Source organism: Musa acuminata, chromosome BXJ2-8 (genome assembly GCF_036884655.1).
Source record: "Musa acuminata AAA Group cultivar baxijiao chromosome BXJ2-8, Cavendish_Baxijiao_AAA, whole genome shotgun sequence".
NCBI classification, from domain to species: domain Eukaryota; kingdom Viridiplantae; phylum Streptophyta; class Magnoliopsida; order Zingiberales; family Musaceae; genus Musa; species Musa acuminata.
Genome location: NC_088345.1, coordinates 498,014 through 521,145, shown reverse-complemented (window position 1 = coordinate 521,145; position 23,132 = coordinate 498,014). Strand labels below are relative to the sequence as shown.

The 23,132-nt window shown below is 38.7% G+C and overlaps 3 protein-coding genes across 4 annotated transcripts; 1 reads left to right on the top strand and 2 right to left on the bottom strand.

The window, feature by feature from the left end:
- Window positions 1–2,518: 2,518 nt before the first annotated feature.
- Window positions 2,519–12,484, bottom strand: LOC103994181 (retinoblastoma-related protein). 2 transcript variants are annotated; one of them, XR_010489041.1, is made up of 20 exons: window positions 12,038–12,484; window positions 11,836–11,940; window positions 11,613–11,746; window positions 11,433–11,529; window positions 11,302–11,348; window positions 9,391–9,589; window positions 9,034–9,100; window positions 8,743–8,922; window positions 8,467–8,657; window positions 7,512–8,385; window positions 6,520–6,670; window positions 6,366–6,438; window positions 6,079–6,255; window positions 5,884–6,003; window positions 5,666–5,810; window positions 5,466–5,578; window positions 3,487–3,602; window positions 3,248–3,404; window positions 2,936–3,010; window positions 2,519–2,742 (listed from the first exon to the last, which is right to left on the bottom strand). XR_010489041.1 is itself a non-coding variant. In XM_009414505.3 (18 exons), the coding sequence occupies exons 1-18, from the start codon at window positions 12,116–12,118 to the stop codon at window positions 3,257–3,259; spliced, it is 3,018 nt and encodes a 1,005-aa protein (XP_009412780.2). In that variant the 5' UTR covers window positions 12,119–12,484; the 3' UTR covers window positions 3,020–3,256. The 2 variants fall into 2 exon arrangements, 1 of the variants encoding a protein (XP_009412780.2); XM_009414505.3 differs by lacking the exons at window positions 2,519–2,742; window positions 2,936–3,010 and having other exon boundaries at window positions 3,020–3,404.
- Window positions 12,485–14,620: 2,136 nt separating this feature from the next.
- Window positions 14,621–15,920, top strand: LOC103994412 (uncharacterized). The gene is made up of 2 exons (XM_009414731.3): window positions 14,621–14,904; window positions 15,015–15,920. Exon 2 carries the CDS (start codon window positions 15,035–15,037, stop codon window positions 15,731–15,733), a length of 699 nt encoding a protein of 232 aa, XP_009413006.3. The 5' UTR covers window positions 14,621–14,904; window positions 15,015–15,034; the 3' UTR covers window positions 15,734–15,920.
- A 3,494-nt stretch (window positions 15,921–19,414) lies between these two features.
- LOC135618198 (uncharacterized) lies at window positions 19,415–20,411 on the bottom strand. Its single transcript, XM_065119059.1, has one exon. The coding sequence runs from the start codon at window positions 20,266–20,268 to the stop codon at window positions 19,552–19,554; it is 717 nt and encodes a 238-aa protein (XP_064975131.1). The 5' UTR covers window positions 20,269–20,411; the 3' UTR covers window positions 19,415–19,551.
- Window positions 20,412–23,132: the final 2,721 nt, after the last annotated feature.

Below are 23,132 nucleotides of genomic sequence, written 5' to 3'. Positions count from 1 at the left end.
TTAGAAGCTCTATAAATAGTTATATATTCATTATCTTTTGACGAGAAATAGATAAATTTTTTAATAATATTTGAGTAGCAACACGGAGGAAGGAACTCTTATAGGGTTCTAAGGAGGTCGATCCTTTAAAAATATCAATCTCAAGCTTAGAATTCGTAAAGATTCTAACATTCACTTATCCCAGTAGATATTAGATATTTAATATAATAAAAATATTTTTCAAATTTTCACCTCTTTGTTGTCCATTATCATCGTTGGCTTCACGTATAGTTTTTCTCCCTCCTCTTAACACCTTCAACGATAATCTTAACTATTTTTTCAAATACCTCTTAAACCCTCGAGAAAAATACAAGAGATATCTTCTCATTCATATATTTATCTCCTATCAAATCGTAAAGATATTTATAAAATAATAAAACATTAATTTTTTAAGAATTTTTTTTCGAATCATTTTAATATTTAAAAATCCTTGTGGACTCAAGAATTTTAAAAATAGTTGTCAATCCCTCTCTAATCTTATTGGTGTCGGCAGGTCAGTCATTGATTAGGTTTGTTCTTCCCGAGTACTCCGAATCCACCAAGAAAGTCCAAACGTGGGCAAAAGCCGATGGACAACTATACCTGTACGAGTTGACAAGCGATGGGTGTAGTAATCTCACCATGCATGAGTGAGTGATCATCGCTGGTGTAGGGGACAGAAACGCTCAAAAAATCATTTTGAATCGCATTTGGTTAGATGGGAATTGAATTCGATTAGACTATATATAATAATAATCCATAAACCTAAAAAAACTATTTCTTATTTTTGTGATTGATTTTTATTATATTATTATATTGCAGTTTACATACTGTGATAAGAATCATTATTATATATAATCTTAATTTTTTTTTTTTTTTATATATGATTTTAGATCGTGGAAACATCATCATCATCGTCATCGACAATTTCAATTTCATCATAAATATGACTCCTATTTCTAAGGGTAATTTAGTTTCAATTCCTGGCCCAAATAGCAGGATGGAGTCATCGTCAACGCTGATGCACCCTTCTTTCGGCATTAATGTTTCTTGTGATGGCAATATCGAGAGAGACAAATTAGAGAGGTCAAGTCACGATGCTTAAAAGGGGGCTGTGGCTGTGGGGTGGGCATCATATACAAATCCGATTTGATGGACTCCCTAACCACTATAAAGTGGTTCAACGTTCTATACCACGATTTTGATTTGCAATGTGGAACGGGTGGGAAGATGGCAACTGTCTTTATGGTACGATTCCGTGGCTCTACCTTAGCCGATGATTCTCCTTGAAATTTGTGGTCATCGGAACTCCACTTGGATCATGCATGCACTTGATTGATTTAATACGCCATCGTTAATGCGATGATATGATATGATACGATTTATTTTTTTTCCTGTTTTCGTGACAAAGTGTCTACCATTAATTAGATAAGTTCACAACTCATAATATGATGCTTGAATTGAAAACCTGTTGGGATATCTACGTGATTTATTTGGAAATCGTCTGTCTAGCAAATTTCTCCATTACTACTATCTTTATTTATTTTTCTGTAGATGGATGTCACGTCAGACATGATTTGGAACCGAAATCGACTTGACATTAATCACGGCTCAGAAATGCCGTCTAAAGATTGATGATCTCATCAGAGATCGCTACTAACATGTTCTCTTTTGTTTGATCCGATTGGGATCAATGAGATACATACATACATACATACATGATAAAATTCCCTACAGAGATTATATAACTAACTTTGAATCGCAGTTTAATTTTTATTGAAAAGGACAAAAATTCAGAGACTAAATTAATAAATGGTTGCAGGTTTCTTTCTTCAGTACTTTAAGAATTGCAGATATTTGTATCCAACAATGTGGATAACTCTCATAGTTTTTTACGTGATCGAGATAAATATAAGACACTCACTACATGACTCGTTTAAGAATTGTAGGAGACGATGTGGAAAGAATCAATCATCAGTGGCGTTATTAAAGACCTAAACAGTTTATCACAAGATTTTTGGATGATAGTCGGTTGAATTATTTTTTTTTTTTTTAATATTCGTGCCTATTCAGCCCACTTAAACTAGATTTGTGTGCCACGTAACTACATAATAAATTAGGTTCGGATCCGAGATCGTGTGAAATTGCAAGGTACCTCAGCAGCTACCATCTTTATGACCCTAACAACCACAGCCATCGCCAATGCTGGTCGACCTGCCAGGAAGAAGCCATCGCAAAAATAATCTGTCCCCATTCATCGAATCAAGAAGCTAATCATTAACCCATGTACTAAGATTTAGTTGACGGAGGAGCTTTTCCCACCAAAGAGCTGCTCGCTCGTATCAGCATTTTGAATTGACTCGGGTCTTATGTAACCGATTTATTATAGGTCCTTTCTGAACAATGTGAAGCCCACCGTGACTTGTTTTTCCTATTTCAACCTCAATCACGACTAGGGTTAGTCATTTATAAATGCAAACAATTGTTATCTAACATCATGTAACAGCAACGATAAGAATATAATAATGAAATGCATAGCTTAGTGTATAGATGTAGCGGCTCGATTGGCCAAGCTATCATCTCAGTACAATCTCACTGTCAATCCAACGACTGATACAGGAACAACTGTACATCTAGTGGCTGGCAATTACTATTAAATGGGTTCATGCATCCTTCGAACAAGACTGGGTACTCGGGATTTCTATAGCAAATCCAGGTTCAAATCTGACACAAAACAAAATCACATAACCAATCTAAATAAATATTCAATGCTGCAGTAATAATGTACTAGAAAAAGATAAGATGATGCGATGAGATGATTTCAACTAAGGAGATGAGGACACACAATGATAAAATAGCTTTTAACTATGAAATACAACAAAACAGTAATGTCTGCACTGCTAGGGATAAAACTGACCTAATATGTTCTAGTTTGTAGAGCCCACAGATGAAGCAATTCCGAGCTTTTCAAAATCAACAGGATTCATTTACCCTGATCATATGAACACCACTCATCAACAGGCATAGACTTATTAAGGCGGATCAGAGTGCCATAAAGATTCAAAAACAAAACATTCAGCAAATGGGGGCATCAGGGGCACTGCATTGTTTTATTCTGCAGCATTCTACTGCTCGCATCAGACCCCCAAGAAATCTCATGTAGGGATAAGGCATATGAAGTAAGAACATCAGAAAATGGCAGGTTAGAATAAATTAGTTAGTAAATTACATTGAGCAATTAGGGTTCAGGTTGCTCAGCTTTTGCAACAACACTTGTGGTAGGAGCAGCAGTGCTTGAAGAGGCAGAATTGCCATCCTGGAGAGTACCAGCTACGACAAAATCACTCACCACATCAAAATTAAGCCTGCCACTGACCTTCCTTCCACTGCAGAAATTTATAAAGCACACCATAGGAATTACAATATTGCTGAAAATGCAACACAAGCATTTAAAACAAATTTAGATACCCATTTAGACGGTTATTGATGGCTGACAGATCTTTTGAGGGGCTCTGATAAGCATGAGTGCTTTCACCAACACATGCATAGTAACTCTTGGAGCTTGGTGAAAGCAATGTATCCATCTGGAAATATTGAATATGGCTTTAGCATAAATAAGTGAGAAGCATATATATATATATATATATATATATATATATATATATATATATATATATATATATATATATATATATATATATCAACCTAGTTGTCAACAGCACATGAAGGCTGTCCTCATTTCCAAGACTTCTTTTGATGGGAGTGACATTAAAAAAAGAGCCTATGCAACAGAAGAAACATAAAAAACAAGACAGAAGGGTGAAAAATTGATGGCAACATGTAGCTCTGTGCACAGGTGTTCGTACATGAAACCTGATTTGCAAGTTCTTCATGAGAATGATGCACAGTGACAGATATACTAGGGTTTTCTTTCCCTCATAAATGAGTTGCAAGTTTACCCCTGCTTAACCTTCAGGACTTCAGCAAGATGACATGTCCTATAACTTGTTTGTGGAAAAAGCCTCAAGACATTTTTCAGAGACAACTGGAAAGTGATGCAAGTTCACACAAAGGTCATATGGAAATTCTGGCTCTAGAATCTGGACCCTGGCGATGGAATCTAACTATTGTTTTAATAGAGGTAGGGGGTCTTTCAACTCGCTCTATCACAAAGGTGGAATAAAAGACATTTTATTTTAGGATTGCTATGCAGTTAGCAACAAAGATGCTGTAATTCATGCTGCCTTTCGTACATACTATTTATGGATGTCAGGGCCTTTTGAGAAGTCACGGCATTTCACATGAGAAAGTGGAATTAGTAGCATTAAGACAGCACACATCAGGAAATGAAGAAGCGTGAACTATTTCCAGTTGTTCAACTCTATCAAGAGCAATAATTTTTTTTCCCAAAAAAGTTAGTTGTTTCCTTTAACCTTCCTCTTATTTCACATAAGATTGCTCATTTCAGCTAGTGTTGGATACGAACTCTTCGAGTGATTTCATACTTATTTGCAGCCTCTTAATAAACTACGGATGGTTGCTCTCTGATGAAACTTGTTCATATCTTAGCAGGAATAGGATTAGCTCAAAGGATTGACATGTTCATCATGCAACAAGCTTCTTCAAATGTAGACTATTTTCTTTTCGGTTTTGAATCTGTATAAGATAAATGCTACAGATGATGATTGTTAATATTATAAATTCATAAAAAAAAACATTAGTCACCAGATTGGCATGAAAGACAGTTGACATAGCAATTAAAATATGGTGCGAATTTATGGTCGACGTGTCCTAGTGGCATAAAGCTTGACATCTACAATAATGGCTAAAATTTACTTCCATTTTGGTAGAGCTTATTTTATGGTTACTATAAGGCTACATGCCCCTGCCTCTGCAAGGTTAGGACAGTATCTGGAAGTGGCTATTAAAAAGGGCAGGCAATTGGCCTTCTAGAGTCACACAAGATTAAACTGAAACTACATAGTGTCGGATATAGATCTCATTGGCTATATATTTCCTTTTATTCTCATCATAAGGTTCCTATAGTAGGAAAAATAAGGAAACATATTTAATCTAACTAAAAAGAGAATGTGCTGCTGCCAAGTGGATGCGATTAATGTATTTTTTTTTAAGCTGCATCTCTTCTTTTTCTCTGCTTAAATAGACTTTATTTCTCTCTAATGTCTCTGAGGAGACATCCTCGTGGAATGAATGAGTAAAACCTTTATTAAAAAGCACACAGTTTCTCTGTTTCTGATCTTCCAAATCCTTTTGCTCCAATTGAAGCTAAAAGAACTTGATATTTTTTGAATTGAACATAGATAAATTTCTAGAAATCATGTCTAGCCTCTGAAGCAACAAGGTTTCTCACTCAAAAGTGGACTAACATGACTACTCTTCAGTGGATAACAATGAAACTGTCATGAAGATTGAACAAAACTACATACCTTTGTTGATCGCAGAGGAGAAACATAAACATTATGAACAGCAGAAACTTTCTTTGGAGACATGTCTGGAAGATTTGGAAATGGCGGTATCCTAGGTGATCCTGGAATTTGGCCTGTTACATCAGAAAAATATATTAATTCAAAAACCACATGCAATGTTATATGCAACATAGTATTAGAATAAAAAAACATTAACCTACAGTCAGAACTAATCTTGTCTTCAGGAGATCGGTTACTTCTATTATTCACACCACCAGGTCCTAATTCCACCAATAAGGGCTTAACCGAGGGAATGAATACCTCATTGTAAAAGGTAATGATATCAACATGCTCCTCTCCTGTTTTCTGTTTGCATATAATGTCAGCATGAGATAATACAAGGCTTCAGTTTAAAGAGAAGAAAATTCAAAATTATTACTCCATTTCGGCTTGTCGATGGCCAGTGAACAAAAACACTGCGAAAAACTTGAGGTTTACATTGAGGTTGCTTTCTGTAGTTATAAATGATCTCCTTGAATGTTAGGCTGAGTTGAGAAATCTGTGGATGAAAACATAACCATGAAGTGACTGTCACAAGCAATAAATGAGGAACTTCTAAGCATAAAAAAAATACCTTAGCAACCCCATAAAAGCTACAAAGGATTAACTGATCGATATGTCGATTGAAAAAAAGAGCAGTTCTATGAGTGAGAATCTGTTGAATGAGACAATACACACGCTCCAATATTTGCTGAGATAGCTGAAGTCTTTCGCTCAAGCTTTTGATTCTGATAGCTGCCAGTTTCACAATCTATAAAGCACACAGGAAAACAACATAATTAGAAAAACAGATGAGTCATCTCAGTGGTCTGAGCATCAATTCATATATCTATCACCATTTACACAAGACTCAAGCTTTACCTTATTAAAGAAAATGTTGGTTCCTGTTTCAGCACAAGTTTCCCCTCCTCCTGTGGGACTAGGCCTGGTAGGACTGTGGATAGATTTCAGATCCAAATCTCATCAGGATTTTGATAATAATGAAATTTTAAAATTAAAAAAAAAAGGCATCAACCTGGCAAAAGCAGACTGAAGAGGAGGTAATTTAGATTTAGGACTGTTAAATGCACGATCCTTAACTGGTGATGCTAGGAAATTGCGCTCCACTAACACATTTCGATAGTCATTGCATGCTTTCTTAGGAGATATGGTATCTCCATTTTGATCTGTAAAAAATAAGTCAGGCAACAGCAATTCAGTTCAGTACTCAGCAATAATGGAATCGCCATTGATGAGATATAATTGAGTAAAGGGAAAAGGTGTTTCCAAGGAATTGGTGGAACATTTAAACAAGATGCTCATCCAGCAGCTATAGATTTGAGATATGCACAAGACAAGAGAATCTTGACAATAGTTAGACAATGCAAAGAAAAGGGAAAAAACTTAAATATTGGAACAGAAGTGGTTTACAGAGGCCTAAAGTTATTATCACAAAAATATGGTGATCATGAAAATGTAATGCAGAATTTTCCGAAAAGAAGATATTAACCAAATGGAGATGATAAAGATTCTTAGTTTCAAGTCCTTAATAGAAATATAGTGTAATCTTGTTTATATCAGGAAATTATAAGTGAATTCAATGAGTTTAATGTCACATTGACATTCAGAAATTGACGTACAGCTTTGCTTAAGTTAAATAAAAGAAGTCTCATGTGTTGATAGCAATATATAAAGCATAAATGTAAAGCAAAATATCTGATATATTCAATGGTCATCAACTAAACTTTGTGATGTCAAAAGGAATTATGCAACAGAAATGCAAATTACAAAAGCAAAAATAGATAAAGGGTTTAGCATTGTGATCTAATGACTATATAAAGTATATGCTTGTCCTCCTACGAATGTCACTTTGCTAGTTTTGGATCAACTCTGGTAAACCTGCAGAGTCAAAATACAATTTGGAAACTGACCAGTATAATGAATTTTCCTTCAACAAAGAAAATACTTCAAGGCACTTCAATAGGAAATAATAGAATTTAACCATTAACAAGTGGCTATCTTGTATACCTGGTGAATGTTCCTGCTTTTGAAAAGGCAGAGGCAAGCCTGCAGCAGAAACATTATAGCTTCCAGCAATAGCATCAAGAGAGGGCATTGGTTCTGCTAACAGTCCTAAATGATTTATTTCTGCAGAGAGAGTTGGTCTTGCTACTATCAAGGTATTGTACATTGATGAACCTTTTTCCCATGCCATGCTTTCTAATAGCCTCTCTTCCAATGAATTTAAATGTCTTTTTAACTCACGTGGAAGAGTTTCTTCATGACGAACAAAACTTTCTATGACCTTGCTCAAATCGAAAGCAGTTATGCCAGTTCTCTCGAGAACAGCAGGAAACATCAAAGTAACTGTTTTATGTGTAGTCAAAACCAGTTCAGCTGAACAAGCAAGCATGCAGCGATGAAACCGTTCATTTGATAACAAAGAAGTAAGGTTATTTCCATTCAGTATCTGAGACTCTGCTCTACACATTGCCTCCAAAACCCTGTAGTATAACTTAAGTGCCTCTGACTTTCTCTGCTCAGCCCAAATACTATCCATCCGAGCAGCATTTTGCATACTTACCGAAACACACCGCTCCCCAAAAGAGGTGCATGGAAAAATGGCTCCAAGTATTATGCTGGCCCTTTGAATGACATCACTGGTTACATCTCTGTCACAAGATGAAAGGAATCGGAGAAGCTCTGATGAAGGCCTTGAAGGAAGAGGAGATATAATGCTTCGAAGCCATTTTGCAGTTGTCATTGCAGTGCTAACTGGTGTAGCGGGAGCTATCTTAAAGATCCCAATAAGACCTCCTTTTAATGGTGATCCAGGAGAACATGGTGGAGACATTGGACTTGTGATAGACTTTGCTGGGGAAGTTATCGCATCATACTTCCGCTACATTTACATAACATACATCAATGGAAGGGAAGACCCAAGACCAAGGAATGGACATAATTTTCAAGGTTACATCTTTACCTTTGTTCCACAAATGTTAACAGCACCTCCAGACAAACTTCCACTGCCAAGAAGACTGTCATCATCGTTAACAAACATACGCTCATCTAGTTCACCTTTAAGAATTGCATCATCATAATCTTTCTCCAAGATAACTATACTTGACTGTAATGATTTTTCCTCCATGAGATCTTCAAAATATGTCAGACCATCTATAAAACAAATGATAATGATTAATTTCTTCCGACACAATTATTTAGACGGCATAAAACAGGGAACATAAAGTTGACTTAAAACCTGTGTCAATGTGAGCTAGATTTTCCTTTTTGCCATCCAAAAGTGAGCATGGATTTTTCTTCAAAATATTCACTATCAAGCTATTTACCATTTCCATCACTCTTCTTAATTCGTCCTCCGACGCATCATATTTGTCACAGAGAGAAGCTAGAAGGTTGACGCCCTTGGCTGATTTTTTAGCTGAAAAAAGTATGGTAACGATATTAACTGTCATGTATTAACAACATGAATATGGGAAATGAAATTTAAAAGACTAGCATCAAAATTAGAGATGAAATAAAATGTCAGTACCAAAAATTGGGGAATCTTGAACAACGAATTTCCTAAAGCGGACAGGAACATGAAGGATAAGTACAGCCTATAAAAGAATAATGACAATGAGTAACTTGAGTAACTTGAAAATTAAGTCAAATGGTTCCATTGACAATAACATAACAGATAATTTAAGCTATATGCCTAGTGAGGTAGCATTACAGAGACTAATGCACCATCCAGGCAGCTGGACAGTGAGCATCTGACTCCTTTTCCACATGTTGGTGTTTCAGTTCCCTAGAGCATCTTGTATGCAAGGTCTACCGCCTAACATGGATAATATATGCATCTAACTATATAGGGGAAAAGAGAAAAGAAGACACTGCAAAGACTAACCAGTATGGAAACTAATCCATTAGTACAAGTCACTAGATCCTTGAAGCGACTGAATGCATGGATGCGGAGAGCTAGAAATAACAACCATCCAAATCGATGGTAGTCAGAATCATAATCCTTAGCACAAGACACTGCTGAATCCTGACTGCATTTTGCATCATTTTGCAAGAACAGTTCCTCGTATGCCCGTTTATAGTACCTGATGAAGCGCATGTTCAGGACCATCATGACAAACTTAGTTATACCAAAAAAACAAAAGTAATTACAATCAACAATGACAATTATAGCACAATGTAAAAAAACCACAAATTCAGTTCAAACCCATTCAACATTTCACAAATGGGTTCTTAAACCATGTCAGGCATTAAATGTTTATGCTTAAATACTTCCATTCGAACTGGTAATTGAGCTTAATTAAGTTAGACATGATAATAATCCAAAACTTTAACAACCATGCAGTTAGACATGAAAAAGAAAGGGCAGGGAGGATATCCTTGGAAGGAAAATCTAATATTAGGGTCAGATTTTAGCAACTTATACAAGGAACATGGAGCTACAAATTGCCATATTAAAAAAATCCATATTCTGTATTTGTTACTGGTATCTGATAGGTGAATCAGACTTCTTTCTTGTTACAAAAAAAAAAAGCCAATAAAAATAAATAAGAAAAAACTCAAGTTCCAGATTAAATGTTGAATCCTAAAATGAAACACTGTTGTCGAAGCTTGCATATAGTTTATTTAATTAACATTGGTAAGGTGCAAACTATATGGAGCGTTAAGACTGGACCAAAAAGTCCTAACTTTATCTCAAAACAAAATCTTCATCACTTAAATAGTATAGAAACTGATCCTACTGTATACATCTAATATAGTGTCAACAAATGAATATCAAAATAACAAGCTGTGTCCTCCCTCTAACAATGAGAAGTTTAGGCTTCCTCAATGTACGCTCCATCAGCTGATGTTTTTTCATTTGTAGACTCTCAAGTTCTTCATTCCTCGCAAACACATCTATGCATAAATTATTTAATTACCAATCAACAAACTGACAATATATAGGCCTATGAACAATGATAGTTGAGGAAGAACGACAAAATGGGTCATCATGACTTCAACTTTCATTTCTATATCCTTACTTTGTTTTGGCACACAATGAAAAGAGACATGCAATGCTCTGATAGAACTACTGCTCTCAACCAAGCTGGGGATTCATTTGGCAATGAGAGCATAATTTTGGAACTTGTAAAGAGATGCATTTATAATTCCTATGGTTTATAAAAGAATCAGCTTCCTCTTAAGTGTTTTAACAGGATTAGATTGGATCAAACATCTTATGTTGGCAAGTGATGATTTTAGCAAAGTAATAGCCTTAAATTTTTCTGATATATACCGCACAAGCCATTTCCAAGAAACTAAAGAAGATACTGTAAGTTCTAGGATTAGTTGCAAGTGTGTTTCTTTGTCAATCATACTTAACACAAAGTATCATGCACATAATAGTGCTTATTTTTATCTGCAACTATCATTTTCTGTTGCCAAAAAGTTGAATTTTGTTGCCAAGAAACAAGATCCACTAACAGAGAATGTCAATTACAAAAAAAATCATTCTGGTGAGAAAAGCTTACGTAAAACTGTGCAGTCTTGTGCAACCAACTGATAAAGTAGGGAATACAATTAGATTACAGTGAAACTCTCACTGCATAGATTTGTGATCCTAGTGTTGGTCCTTCAGCATGCAAAATTTTCCAATAGTATGACAACATTAATCCATCCGTAGAATGAGTGCAAAAGGAATCCACCTTCCTTGTTGCACAGAAATGCTATTTAAACAGTTCAGTCTCGGAACACTTGACTGGACAACCTAGTAGCAGTTGGTTGTTAAACAAATCAACAAAGTGACAGCAAATACCTGCTTAGAAGACTCAAGTGAACGATGTTTGCTTGTAACTCCTTTAGCTAATCAGAGAGAAAAATAGGCAGGAGTCAATAATGAGTTGGTTTGTGGAGTTAATAACTATTGATAACTGATTTTTCCAGTACCTCAAGCTTTTTCTCCCATTCCGAACCATATAAACCACTTAGAATGTAACCAGCCTTGAGACAAAACTGTGGCATTTCTTTAAAGAACTCCACAACACTACAAATACAAAACAGAAATTCAGTCAAACAAACCCAAGAAACGCTGCAACAAGAATGTTGAGGAAGAAAAAGAAAGCTAACTTCAGCTTAAATGCTCTCAATATCTGACAGAGCGAAACACTATTTTCTTCCTTCTCTTGCTTAGATCTCGCCTTGCTCAGCTTTGTGACACAGTACAGAATGAATGCAGACCATAACCTCTCGATCTCCTCAGGCTTGGGAACAAAGAGCAAAAGCATCAATTTTGAAACTCCATCTTGGTCCAAACGAACCCCGGATAAAAGTCTAAAAGAAGATGCATTACCAATCCACTTCCAATTGCCGACATATTTGCCACGAGAACGTGCCTACTTTCCCTGAATAAAACCATTGCCTGCCTCAACGTGCTCTCATCGAGACTCAGCTTGCTCTACTCACAAATAGAAAGCAGGGAAATTACAGATTATAATACAACAAATCAAAGAACAACACATGAAACAAACAAATGTAACACGTCTCAACCAAACCTTGCAGAGATCAGCAAACCGAGCTTCCATAGTGCCGTCGTCATCTGCGAGTGAAGCAATCGATGGCTTCATGTCCTCCATCCCCGAAGCAGCAGTAGATCTCAACAATTCAAAACCCTACACTGCGAAACCCTAATCGACCAACCATCTCAACTCTCAAAATCTCGGAACAGAGAGAGGTCCAAGGAAAGGAGGACTTATAGAAACCAAAAGATCTCCGCCAAAATCACTTCCTTCTGAACTCGAGTCTGTCGATCCAGGAACCGGAGCCCACCGGAGATCGCCAGATCCAGCCGGGAAAGCGCGGCAACGGCGGTGGATCGAGGCGGAGACGGGGCTAGGGTTTTGGGAAAGGAGACTCACAAAACCCTGCTTTATCTCTCTTCTGATCTCAATCTCTGTCTCGCTCTTCCCCTTTGTTTCCCTCCCATTCTCTCGCCTCCTTTTATAATTGGAGGGATCGCCCTCCGTTTTAGCGCGGGAAAACAGAGATTGCATGTGATGTGATTGGGAGCATGCGCGCCATGCCGGACCATGCTATCATCCTTTGACCAATCATCCTCCGACGCGTGGTCAAGAAACGAATTTCTACTATTATTTTTACCGCCAGAATACCCCCTTCCAAGACGGCGACGACGATGGGCGGGAGGCGTCTTGGACCCACCAATTATGTCAGGGAAGATGTCCATTTCTCTGCCCTCCTTGCACTTACTCGCCTGATCGACCCTTTTGATTATTGGATCAAGAAAGTGGGGCCGCGCGGAAGACGAGGCGGTGGGCAAGGAGAGGCGGGGCCACACCTGATAAGACACGTGTGTGGCAAGCAAAACATGTATTATTTCTATGAATAAATTCGAGCATTTATCGACGGCTCAGATTGGAAGACCTCTCTTTTTAACCCTGTCATGCAGTGGTAATGCTTTTAAATTATTTTCTTCCCATAAAATTCTCTAAGAATTTAATTATCAATTGCATTTAAAGACTCTGACTACCGGAGATTTCTAGCATTATTTATCTTTTTTTTCTTGATCACAGCTTTTTCTTGTCCCTAAAAATTGATTGATGTAATTTTGCTTCAGGTTAGTTTCACTAAAAAGCGAAAAAAAGGGGACCCAAATGGAGCCCAAACGATGAAAAGGGGGCCCATCACCTTTTTTTTTCTCTTCAAGAAAAAATATATATACTCTATATTCAAGAAAATAAAAATAGAAGCTTTCTATATGAGAAACTATAAGAGAGAGAGAGAGAGAGAGAGATGTTCCCAAGTAAAGGTACCTTTACAAGAAAAACCATAGTTTCGTTTTTGCTAAAGGATAATATTGTCATCCAAAAACCCACTACTTGAATTTGTCACTAATATTTATTTAGATAGAAATGATATTACTGGTCAAATACATTTGTGACAAACTAAAAAAGACATTAATATCATTCCGCTGTTTTCAATTGCATTATATTAAACAATGTCTTAAAATTAAAAAAAATTCCAATAATGTATAAGCTAAACTATTTTTAAAAGAAGTACATGTGATATTTTTTTATACACCAATAGAGTTAAGCATTATTTTTGAAGTATTTGGCAAATCTAATAGTGCAAATATTATTTGCACTAAAATTTAAAATTTATTATAATTTAATTGTTTAATTCATAATAATCCTCAATATAAATTGTTAACAAAGCTATTTCATACAATGCATTCAAGATATTACATTATTTTCACACAATGTTAAAAAAAAAGTGTAATTGCTCCAAAAATGAATTTATTTTTATATTTTTTTTGTTTAAACCATTTACAAATGAACTTTAGGTGATATTTGTGATATCTTAATATAATTTTATATTAACTTTGAGAATTTGAGTTTCTCTTTAAATGTTTTATATAAAAATTATGCAATAAAAAAATATAAAACAAATGGTTTAGTTAATTTTATTTTTTATTTTTTGATAAATAGTGGTTAATTTACCACAAGGAGTCTTGACTATTTACTTTTTACATATGATGCCATTGTATTACCCTTCATCATTCTATCAAATGATTTGATTTTCATTACATGGTCATATTATTTTACTTGAATCGATCTAATATGGTTCAATAAAATCCTTGATTATTCATTATCAACCTCTTCCACAAAATAGGAGGGTTCCAAATCTATAAAACAACCACCGGTTCTTCCTTCTCTTCTTCTCGAGCCAACCTTCATCCTTGTGCCTTGGTATCATCATCCATGTGGATACATCAAAAGGTTCATATAAATAAACTATCGTGTTAGTAATTTTGTCTGGAAAATTACTTTACATTCATAGAGTCATGTCTATCTACCAGTTAGACGTCGATTAATTGCCATGCCAAAGTGTTGTGTTTGCACTAAGTGCTCCACTTGGATGTTGAGAACGAAGACAAGTTCTTCAACTCGACGTCAACGTGATTCATGTGGGGGTGGCGATTATTTTATCTCCCCACTTTACGATAAACAACATTCAGAGGTTGCATAGTCTGTTTTCTCATCTACCCTCCATATCAAGCTGGCTTGACTCCAATTCTGACCTAAAACTTGGGATCTATAATCATGGAAGAGAATGAGAAATGAAGTTGCAAACTGTATACAGCTTTCCATCGGAAGCAAACTTGTTCTGAAAAATCTGCACACCTTAAAAGGAGTACAGGAACAACAAAAAGGCAAGAAAGCAAAAGTAGAGAGGTAGGAAACCCCACGACAGGCAACGAAACACAAATGATCATCATGTACAGAGGAGTGGTGAGAAGAAGCTCTCTTTTGCTCCCAGGTGTAGGAATTTGCCACCACAAGAATGCAACCCATCACAAAGGACCATGTGTCCTCCATACCTAATTTTAGTTCCTGGTATTGATGTAAGTATTGGTTACTTTCCCTCGTATCTTTTCCTTCAACTTTAGTTTAGCTTTTCTTAGTGGCTACTCCACTGATTCTTGATTATTGCTGCCACAACTCCCTCCTAAAGCTGCTGAAGCACCACTATAAATGATGCATCGAATCCAACATGACAAGGCCCATGGCAAACCAGCAACCAACAAGTTTGATCCAGCTCTCTTGCAACGAATGCTCCTCGGAATGCCAAAGCACATCGTCTCTCCATTTCTCCTGAAGCTGCTACTTCCATCTTCTTTTGCTTCTCGGAGCGCAGCCAGTCCTCCTTCCATCAAGATGAAGAACGGGGCTGCCACTCTCCTTAAGCACATAGCCACCGTGCTCGCAGCGACCGTGAAAAGCAAGTCCATGGCGCTTAAGAACAAAGCTATCGCCACGAGAACCAGACTCACCGTCTTCAGGCTGCTTCGGAGCAAGAAGGTGCTGCTGAGTGCAGTGTCGAACAACATCCAGTCGCTGCTGGGCCAGCAGATCGGTGGAGGTACCGGTGGCCGTGCGATTGCGCTGTTTGATGCAGCAAACGCAGAGGTGTTCTCGAGTCCTCATCGCACTGAATCGGTGGAGTCTGCCGAAGACGATAATTATGATGACTTGATGCACTCTTTCTTCGATGATCATGATGAGGAGGAGGATGAAGATGATGACTCCAAAGGGAATGGCTCAGAGATCAGCCTCGAGGATGATGTTGACCACGCTGCTGATGTGTTCATCAGGAGGTTCCATCGGCAGATGAGGTTGGAGAAGAAGGAGTCACTCAAGATGTATCGAGAGATGCCGGAGTTTAGCTTTTAGGACGTGAGAGACTGGAATGCAAAGAGCTCTGAGGACCTCAGAAAAAGATCGAGCTCGACTAGATCTGGAAAAGGACGTAGAAATAGTTGCCTATCTATTTTGACCGAGAAAAATTACAGTGTGTAATTTGGCCTTAGTATATTTTGCACAGAGATTAAAGATGTATATACTCTTTTAAGTTCTGGCACGACAATTCGGCATGAAATAGCATATTTTCCCTTAGAAATGAGCTCATGGTAGCCATGACTAATCATCATTAACATAGACTAATTTGAGTTAAAAAGATATATTAAAGCCAAATATATCTCTAATATTTTTTTCATAATAATAATAATAATAATAGTGGAGGGAAATTATAGTAGCAATGCATTGACGGGTGGAAGTCAATCTAATAAATGAGAAATGAACAAAGTGAAGCATCCTCCAATTTGGCTTCTACATAACGTGTTCGAAGGCCTCCCAAGTCAAAAAAACACCAAAGAAAAAGAGAGTTCCGTGCCTCCGCGGAGGTCCCTCGATGAATCGACTTGATACGCCGCCGTGCACGTGTTGATAGACTTAATTCTCCCTCGCACGTGCTGTTCGGCCTCTCGATTGCGGCCGTTCCCACGGGCGACATAGACCGCTCTTGTGGTCTTTGCGTCCATGCCAACTAAAGTCCATGGGACATGCGTGTAAATTAAAAGACTCGTCGCACGTGCCGGGAATGAATGAGGGGCGAAGGGATGACGATTTGACCTCTCTTTCGTCCGCTTCTGCGGCGCGCGCGTGCATGCGGTGACAACACAGTCGGACGAGCGCGATGAAGACGGAGAGAGAGAGAGCGAGAGAGAGAGGATGGCAGCCTTCACTGTGCTTCACCAATGACAGCACTTCTTTGCCTTTGTGAACACTCACTTCTCGGCTGACACCAAATCCTTTCCGCCAACCAATGCCTGCAGCCTTCGTACAAACTCACAGTTGTCAGCTGACATCCAAATCCTTTCCACCAGCCCATGCCGGATGCTTTGACGAAGACCCGAGCTCTCCTCGCAAGGACGACAACATCCCCCGGCTTTCCCCGTTCCTTCACAGGAAGAGAAGTTAGAGAGTGAACAAGGGCCTGAATCAAGGACTCTCTCTGCGGCAAGATCTACTCCTAGATCCATGAATTTAACAGTAAACTAATGGACAAAGAGGTTGCTGATAAGTAGATGAGATTTCCCTAACTGTTGAGGAAATCTCTTACTCTGTTGAGGGAAATCCTCTAACCCGTTGAGGAAACTTCTCATTCTAACCTGTATATAAAGACGGAGGATATGTCAATAACATTCAACTTCTTCTTCTACAACTCATTTATCTCTTTATTTTAACATGGTATCAGAGCAGCTCCTCTTGGCAACAGCAGCATCGTCATGTGTTAGCCAAGCGGCCACAGTAGCACGCTGCCTCAAGCGGAGTCATTGAAGAAGCACCAAGACACGGATTCAGAGCCAGTGCTAACCGGTCTTGCCTTTCTTCGCCGGCCTTGCTCCCTCTCCTATTTGAGCCAGTGCTAACCGGTCTTGCCTTTCTTCGCCGGCCTTGCTCCCTCTCCTATTTGCTGCACCTTCCTCTTCCTTCTTCTTCGCCGGAAGGACAACGTGGTCCTTCAGCCCCACGTTGAGCAGCACCAGAGAAGATATCGCAGCAGCCGCCTCCTGCACTTCTCCGGCCAGTAGCTGTCGCAACTGCTGCATCTTCCTCTACCGCAGCAGCTTTCGTTGCCGTTTCCCTCTACACAACGGCGCCTCCTCAACGGCGGTGTCTTCCTCCTCCATAGCGACAACGGCGAACGACGGTGTCTTTCTCGCGTCTTCCTCCTTCGCTGTCGCAGCCACTTCCCGGCCAGCAGCAGCCGCAACCGCTGCATCTTCCTTCCTCTATCGCAGCAGCTTTCATTGCCGCTTTTCTCTATACACCTAATTGCTACAGATTTCTCTCACTGCAGTTTCCTTGAGTACTGCTGCAGATTTTTGCGGTCATTTTCCGGCGAACTGCAGCCTCTACAATCTGCTGCAGCAAGCAGCAATCCACAGCAGCGAACTGCAGTCTTGAGTACCGCTGCAGTTTTTGCAGCCATCTCCCGGCGAACTGCAGTCCCTACAATCTGCAGCAGCAAGCAGCAATCCACAGCAGCTGCCGGCAGCTTTTTGGCACTGTTGTAGATTGCTCAATCTGCTACAGCAAGCAATCTATAGCAGCAGCCCCCTCTCTCATTCTCCACCTTGTGTGACCTGAGTATCACACAAGGTTCGCTGCCTTCTTCTACAAAAAAAAAAAAAAAAAAGAAAAAAGAAAAAAAAAGAAGGAAAATGTCTTCGTTCACTTCTTCTGATGTTTCAGTTCCTGTAGGGACTCCCACTTCTTGTTCTTCTACAGGGCTTATCTCCATCAATGCCGCCACGCTAATCCCCTTTAAGTTATCAAAGGGTGGCAACTATGCGTCCTGGCGAGCTCAATTCTCTAATCTTTTATTTGGATATGATTTGTTAGGTTACGTTGATGGTTCTTTCAGTTGTCCTCCGGCCATGCTCAACATCCCCGGTGATCCTAATCCAGTACCCAATCCAGCTCACAAACTATGGCTACGTCAAGATCCTAATCCAGTACCCAATCCAGCTCACAAGCTCATGCAGGATGCAAATGCAGTTACAACCCCCATCTCTACTAGCGGTTCTCTCAAATTATCAGATGGAAGTCCTGCTACGGAACCCACTCAATACCGCCAAGTTGTTGGCTCTTTACAATACTTCGCTCTCACGCGTCCAGACATCTCATTTGCTGTGAACAAATTATCACAGTTTATGCAGCAACCATCTACTCTACACTGGTCTGCGGTTAAGAGACTTCTACGATATCTTAAAGGGACTCTAAATCATGGACTCTTTTTTCGTAAACACTCTCCACTTCGTCTTCATGCATTTGCCGATGCTGATTGGGCGGGCAACCTTGATGATAGAACATCCACATCGGGGTATATTATCTTCCTTGGTGCTCATCCAATCAGTTGGAGTTCTAAAAAGCAAAAGACAGTCGCCCGGTCTACAACTGAAGCTGAATACCGTGCCATTGCCGCTACCACTGCAGAACTCAATTGGATCACGAATCTTCTCCAGGAACTCAACATCGATTCCACTCCTACAATATATTGTGATAATATTGGAGCTACCTATCTATGCGCTAATCCGGTATTCCACTCCCGCATGAAACATATTGCTATTGACTTCCACTTTGTACGTGATCAAGTTGTCCGTCGTCAACTCCGTGTTTCTCATGTTCATACAGCTGATCAATTGGCCGACTCACTTACGAAGCCTATAGCTCGTAAGCTGTTTGCATTACATCAGTCCAAGATTGGCCTCCTTGATAGGAGCACCATCTTGCGGGGGCATGATAAGTAGATGAGATTTCCCTAACTGTTGAGGAAATCTCTCTACTCTGTTGAGGGAAATCCTCTAACCCGTTGAGGAAACTTCTCCTTCTAACCTGTATATAAAGACGGAGGATATGTCAATAACATTCAACTTCTTCTTCTACAACTCATTTATCTCTTTATTTTAACAGTTGCTTCATACTATGTGTTCCTCTTTTCATGACCTCCAGACCCAAAGAGAGTATGCAACAGTCGACAAAGGCGTATAAGTCTTCCAGTGTTCATGGTGAACAAATCGATGGCCGTGCTTCTTAAGACCCAACGCGTTTTGATAAGATAATGTTACACCGAAATGTACAAGGCACTATATATATTAATTTGGAGGTGTAATGGATTACAAGGGAAGGAATGCGATGTGATTGTATCAGCCTTTGTTTTCCTTGTTGCGGTTGTTCTTGAGGTGGCCACACTTCTTCCTTCTGCCGATCCTACCAAAAGCGGCACCAGCGCTACTCCTCCTCCTCCTCTCCGACTCCTTGATGGTCTCCAGCTTCGGCTTCCAGGAGCGGCACCTCACCAACTGCTTGTAATCCTTCGCCAACTCCTCCGTGGTGCACACTCGCTGCCCTCTCCTCTCCGCCGCCGCCGCCTCCTCCTCCGCCCTCCTCAGGCGCTCCAGGTACTCGTCGGACACGCGGACCTGGAGCTTGCCGGCAGCCGTCTTGTGGATCTCGATGGGCTGCAGGAGCTTGGCGACGCCACTCCGCTTATGGTCGCCGAAGCAGGCGGCGAGGGAGGCGAAGGAGAGGGCGGAGTGGAAGAAGTGGGAGGGGAGGAGGAAGTAGGTGTGGCCCGGGAGTAGGCGGTCGTCGGGGGAGAGGGAGGCGATGGGCTCGCCGATGACGAAGGAGTCGGAGAGGCAAAGGAGGTGAAAGGGGTGGGCGGCCATGAGCTCCGCCGCCGAGACCCATCGATGATAGAGCCTGATGCGGCCGTCGGGGCTCACGAGGCGAACGGAGGGCTTCGGCGAGTTGGCGGCAGTGTCGTCGTCGTCGTCAAACCAGGAGGAGGAGTGACATGTGGCGCCTGCTACGTGGAAGCACCACGGGATCATTTGGAGACTGAGAGGTTTGAGACCCATCTCCTGCCTTCCTTCACAACTAGCACCCGAAGGAAGAGATTCGGGTCATATAATGAGACGCAAAGACAAGAGAAGACAGAGAGAGAGAGAGAGAGAGCAAGGCAATGGGATGAGAACGGATATATGGATGCTATGGAGATGAAACGTGTCAGAGCAGGTCAAAGAGGGGAGGAGGTATATATATATATATATATATATATATATATATATATATATATATATATATATATATATATATATATATACATATATACATATATATATATATATACATATATATATATTAAAGGGTCATTCACATAAAAACCTCTCTTTTTTTTATTTTTCGCTATAAAATCTTTTTTCATTTTATTGCCTAATGTCTTTTCTTTCTAATGATCCAAATTTGTTACTTTTATTTAAATATTTAAATATAAATACCATTCTTAACGTTTGGACCGATGGCAAGAGGAATGGGTAGTACGAGAAAAGGAGTGACTGACAGCAAAACGAAGCCTATCTCGAGCCACAACCACAAGTCTTAGTAACTCCTTAGGTTTCACCGGAACCCAAATGATGTCTGTCCATAGCAAACAACTACAGTAGGGACACGCTTTTGACCTGCTTACCAAGCAAAGTGCAAGTGAAAGGAGTTTGAATCTGAGAAGCTGTTCTTTACCTGCCATTCTTTATAAAGGTGACTTAGACTGATAATAGTAGTAGTATATTGATGTCACTTTCTTCAAAAACTTACAAAGAAGAAGAAGAAGAAGAAGAAGAAAAGCATGATTCAGGTCACAAAATTAAAATAATTGTCCATGCGAATATTTATCTATCTTAAAATGAGACCATCTTATTTTTTTAATATATATAAAAAAAATATAATAAAAAATAAGCATGATTCTTACCGTATCCTAAGCTCGTGGACAAATAGACCATCTTAAAATATTTATCTTTTTTTTCTCTAAAAAAAACACGGGTGAATAAAAAAATATTTTTTTAAAAAAATTTTATCAAAAAAAAAAATCTTTTTCTATGAAGACTTTTGGAGACAAAAAGTCCAAAATAATATACTTTTTCATTCAATTCAATGATTCAAGCAAAAAAAAATTATATTTTGCTTAGCTCTGTCGGTGCCATCCCTACCGACTATATTTTTGAACTTCATGTCTTATTGCTCTAATAGCCATTAGTGCTCTCTGTGCATACATAGTATTAGTGAAGAATCCATCACACTACACGATGAACCTTACTTCAAAATGGTAACCGCAGGTTAACATTCTATGAAGCTAAGCTCATATAATTACTATGTGATTAGCGCTAAACACATTATCGCTTTTCTATCTAGCTCATTGTATCTCAATCAAACCTGTCACGTAGATAATCATATGTGGTGCACGTAACTCGTTCAAGACTCAAATTGATTGATTTAGTCTAGACTAATATTATGGGACATATCTAATTTCTTTGATCATGTTACTACGACAAGAAATAATAAAGAGCATTGACTAAGTTATATAATATTAAAATTTAAAAAAAATATTATTTTGGTTACATAGCAAATGCCAGCGTTATTCATAAAAAAAAAAAATTTAATAGTGATCGATACGGCGGAACATAAGAGATTATAACAACAACTATACATTGCTTTGTCGTTCTATATGTAAGTAACATGATGGGACCATTACTCTTGAAACATTATAATGAGCGTTTAGAACAATACCAACTGTTATCTTAAATTGAAGCATTGGCCGTACAAGTTGCCGATTATTTACTTAAACGAGGTTGGTTATACCCATGAGAAATAACATTTCTAGTTGCACATCGACATTGACGTTGACATTCCTCCTACTTCCTATTGACTGAAGTAGTTGTCCCTTAGATATCGTGAGCTACTATTTAGTAGGAAAAAGAGCAATTGTAGATGAGGCTAGAGAGAGGCATCTCGAACAATGAATGATATGATTTAATTTGATCTAAATAGGTTTATAAGAGAGAGACAGAAACACCATTATTAACCAAAGAAGAGAGGGAAAGTTGCACCTTTTTCTCGGGTGTGGGTGGGATGCATAAGCTTCTCACGTACTCCTATCGGAAGATATGGTCGATTAGACTTTTTCTTTGGGGAACGTTTCTTTGACCGCTCTACCACCCCCCACCTCGATTTCCGCATGGAGATTGATTCCGCGATGTAACGTTTTAGCTATTATTATTCTTACCCATTTGACTTGAATCGATTAAGTGGGCGTCCTACCAAACCCAACGACTGCCTCGTCGCTTTAGCTGTCGGTATAGTAAACGTTGAAAACATTTTTACGTATAATAATAGGGATTAGTCTGATTTAAACTCGAATACTTGTAGAAATCAAAGGTGATGTATACGGATTAATCGACATAAAAAAGACAGACAGCAGTTCGAATCGGATTGCTCGGATGACCCAAACGTGTGATAGATAGTGGTTCACACGTTTGTGAACCCAATTAATCCGTAGTGTGTGATGGTGGGACATCCAAAGCCTTCGATTATAAGGTTCCAATTAGTTTTGAAAGAAAATATCCAATGATCGGAATAATATATAAAGAACCTATAAGATTTGTAAAAATAAAGCCCATTAAGTAAACATATAATAAACACACGGATTCAAGCATAATAAAAAATATATAGTAGTTCATAAGCTTTTCCATGATCTATCTATCTATCTATCTATCTATCTTAATAAGAATAATAAAATCTTTCTTTCTAAATTTATAAATAGCAATTGTCACAAGAACAAAAGCTGTTCTCATGCAGTTAAATAATTTTATGGAAGACTTCCTTCGTTAAATCCTCATGCGAAATGCATGGAAAGAAAGAATGTAATCTCCTTCGGTAAAGGGACCCGTAA

What these genes read in the sequence shown, in the direction of transcription:
- LOC135618198 (XM_065119059.1), bottom strand. Translation starts at nt 20,268, where the DNA reads ATGGGTCTCAAACCTCTCAGTCTCCAAATGATCCCGTGGTGCTTCCAC.
- LOC103994412 (XM_009414731.3), top strand. Translation starts at nt 15,035, where the DNA reads ATGATGCATCGAATCCAACATGACAAGGCCCATGGCAAACCAGCAACC.
- LOC103994181 (XM_009414505.3), bottom strand. Translation starts at nt 12,118, where the DNA reads ATGGAGGACATGAAGCCATCGATTGCTTCACTCGCAGATGACGACGGC. An exon ending in ATGGATTAGTTTCCATACTG is followed by an intron (nt 9,101 to 9,390) that starts GTTAGTCTTTGC and finishes ATTCTTTTATAG; the next exon opens with GCTGTACTTATCCTTCATGT. An exon ending in CCAACATTTTCTTTAATAAG is followed by an intron (nt 6,256 to 6,365) that starts GTAAAGCTTGAG and finishes TGTGCTTTATAG; the next exon opens with ATTGTGAAACTGGCAGCTAT.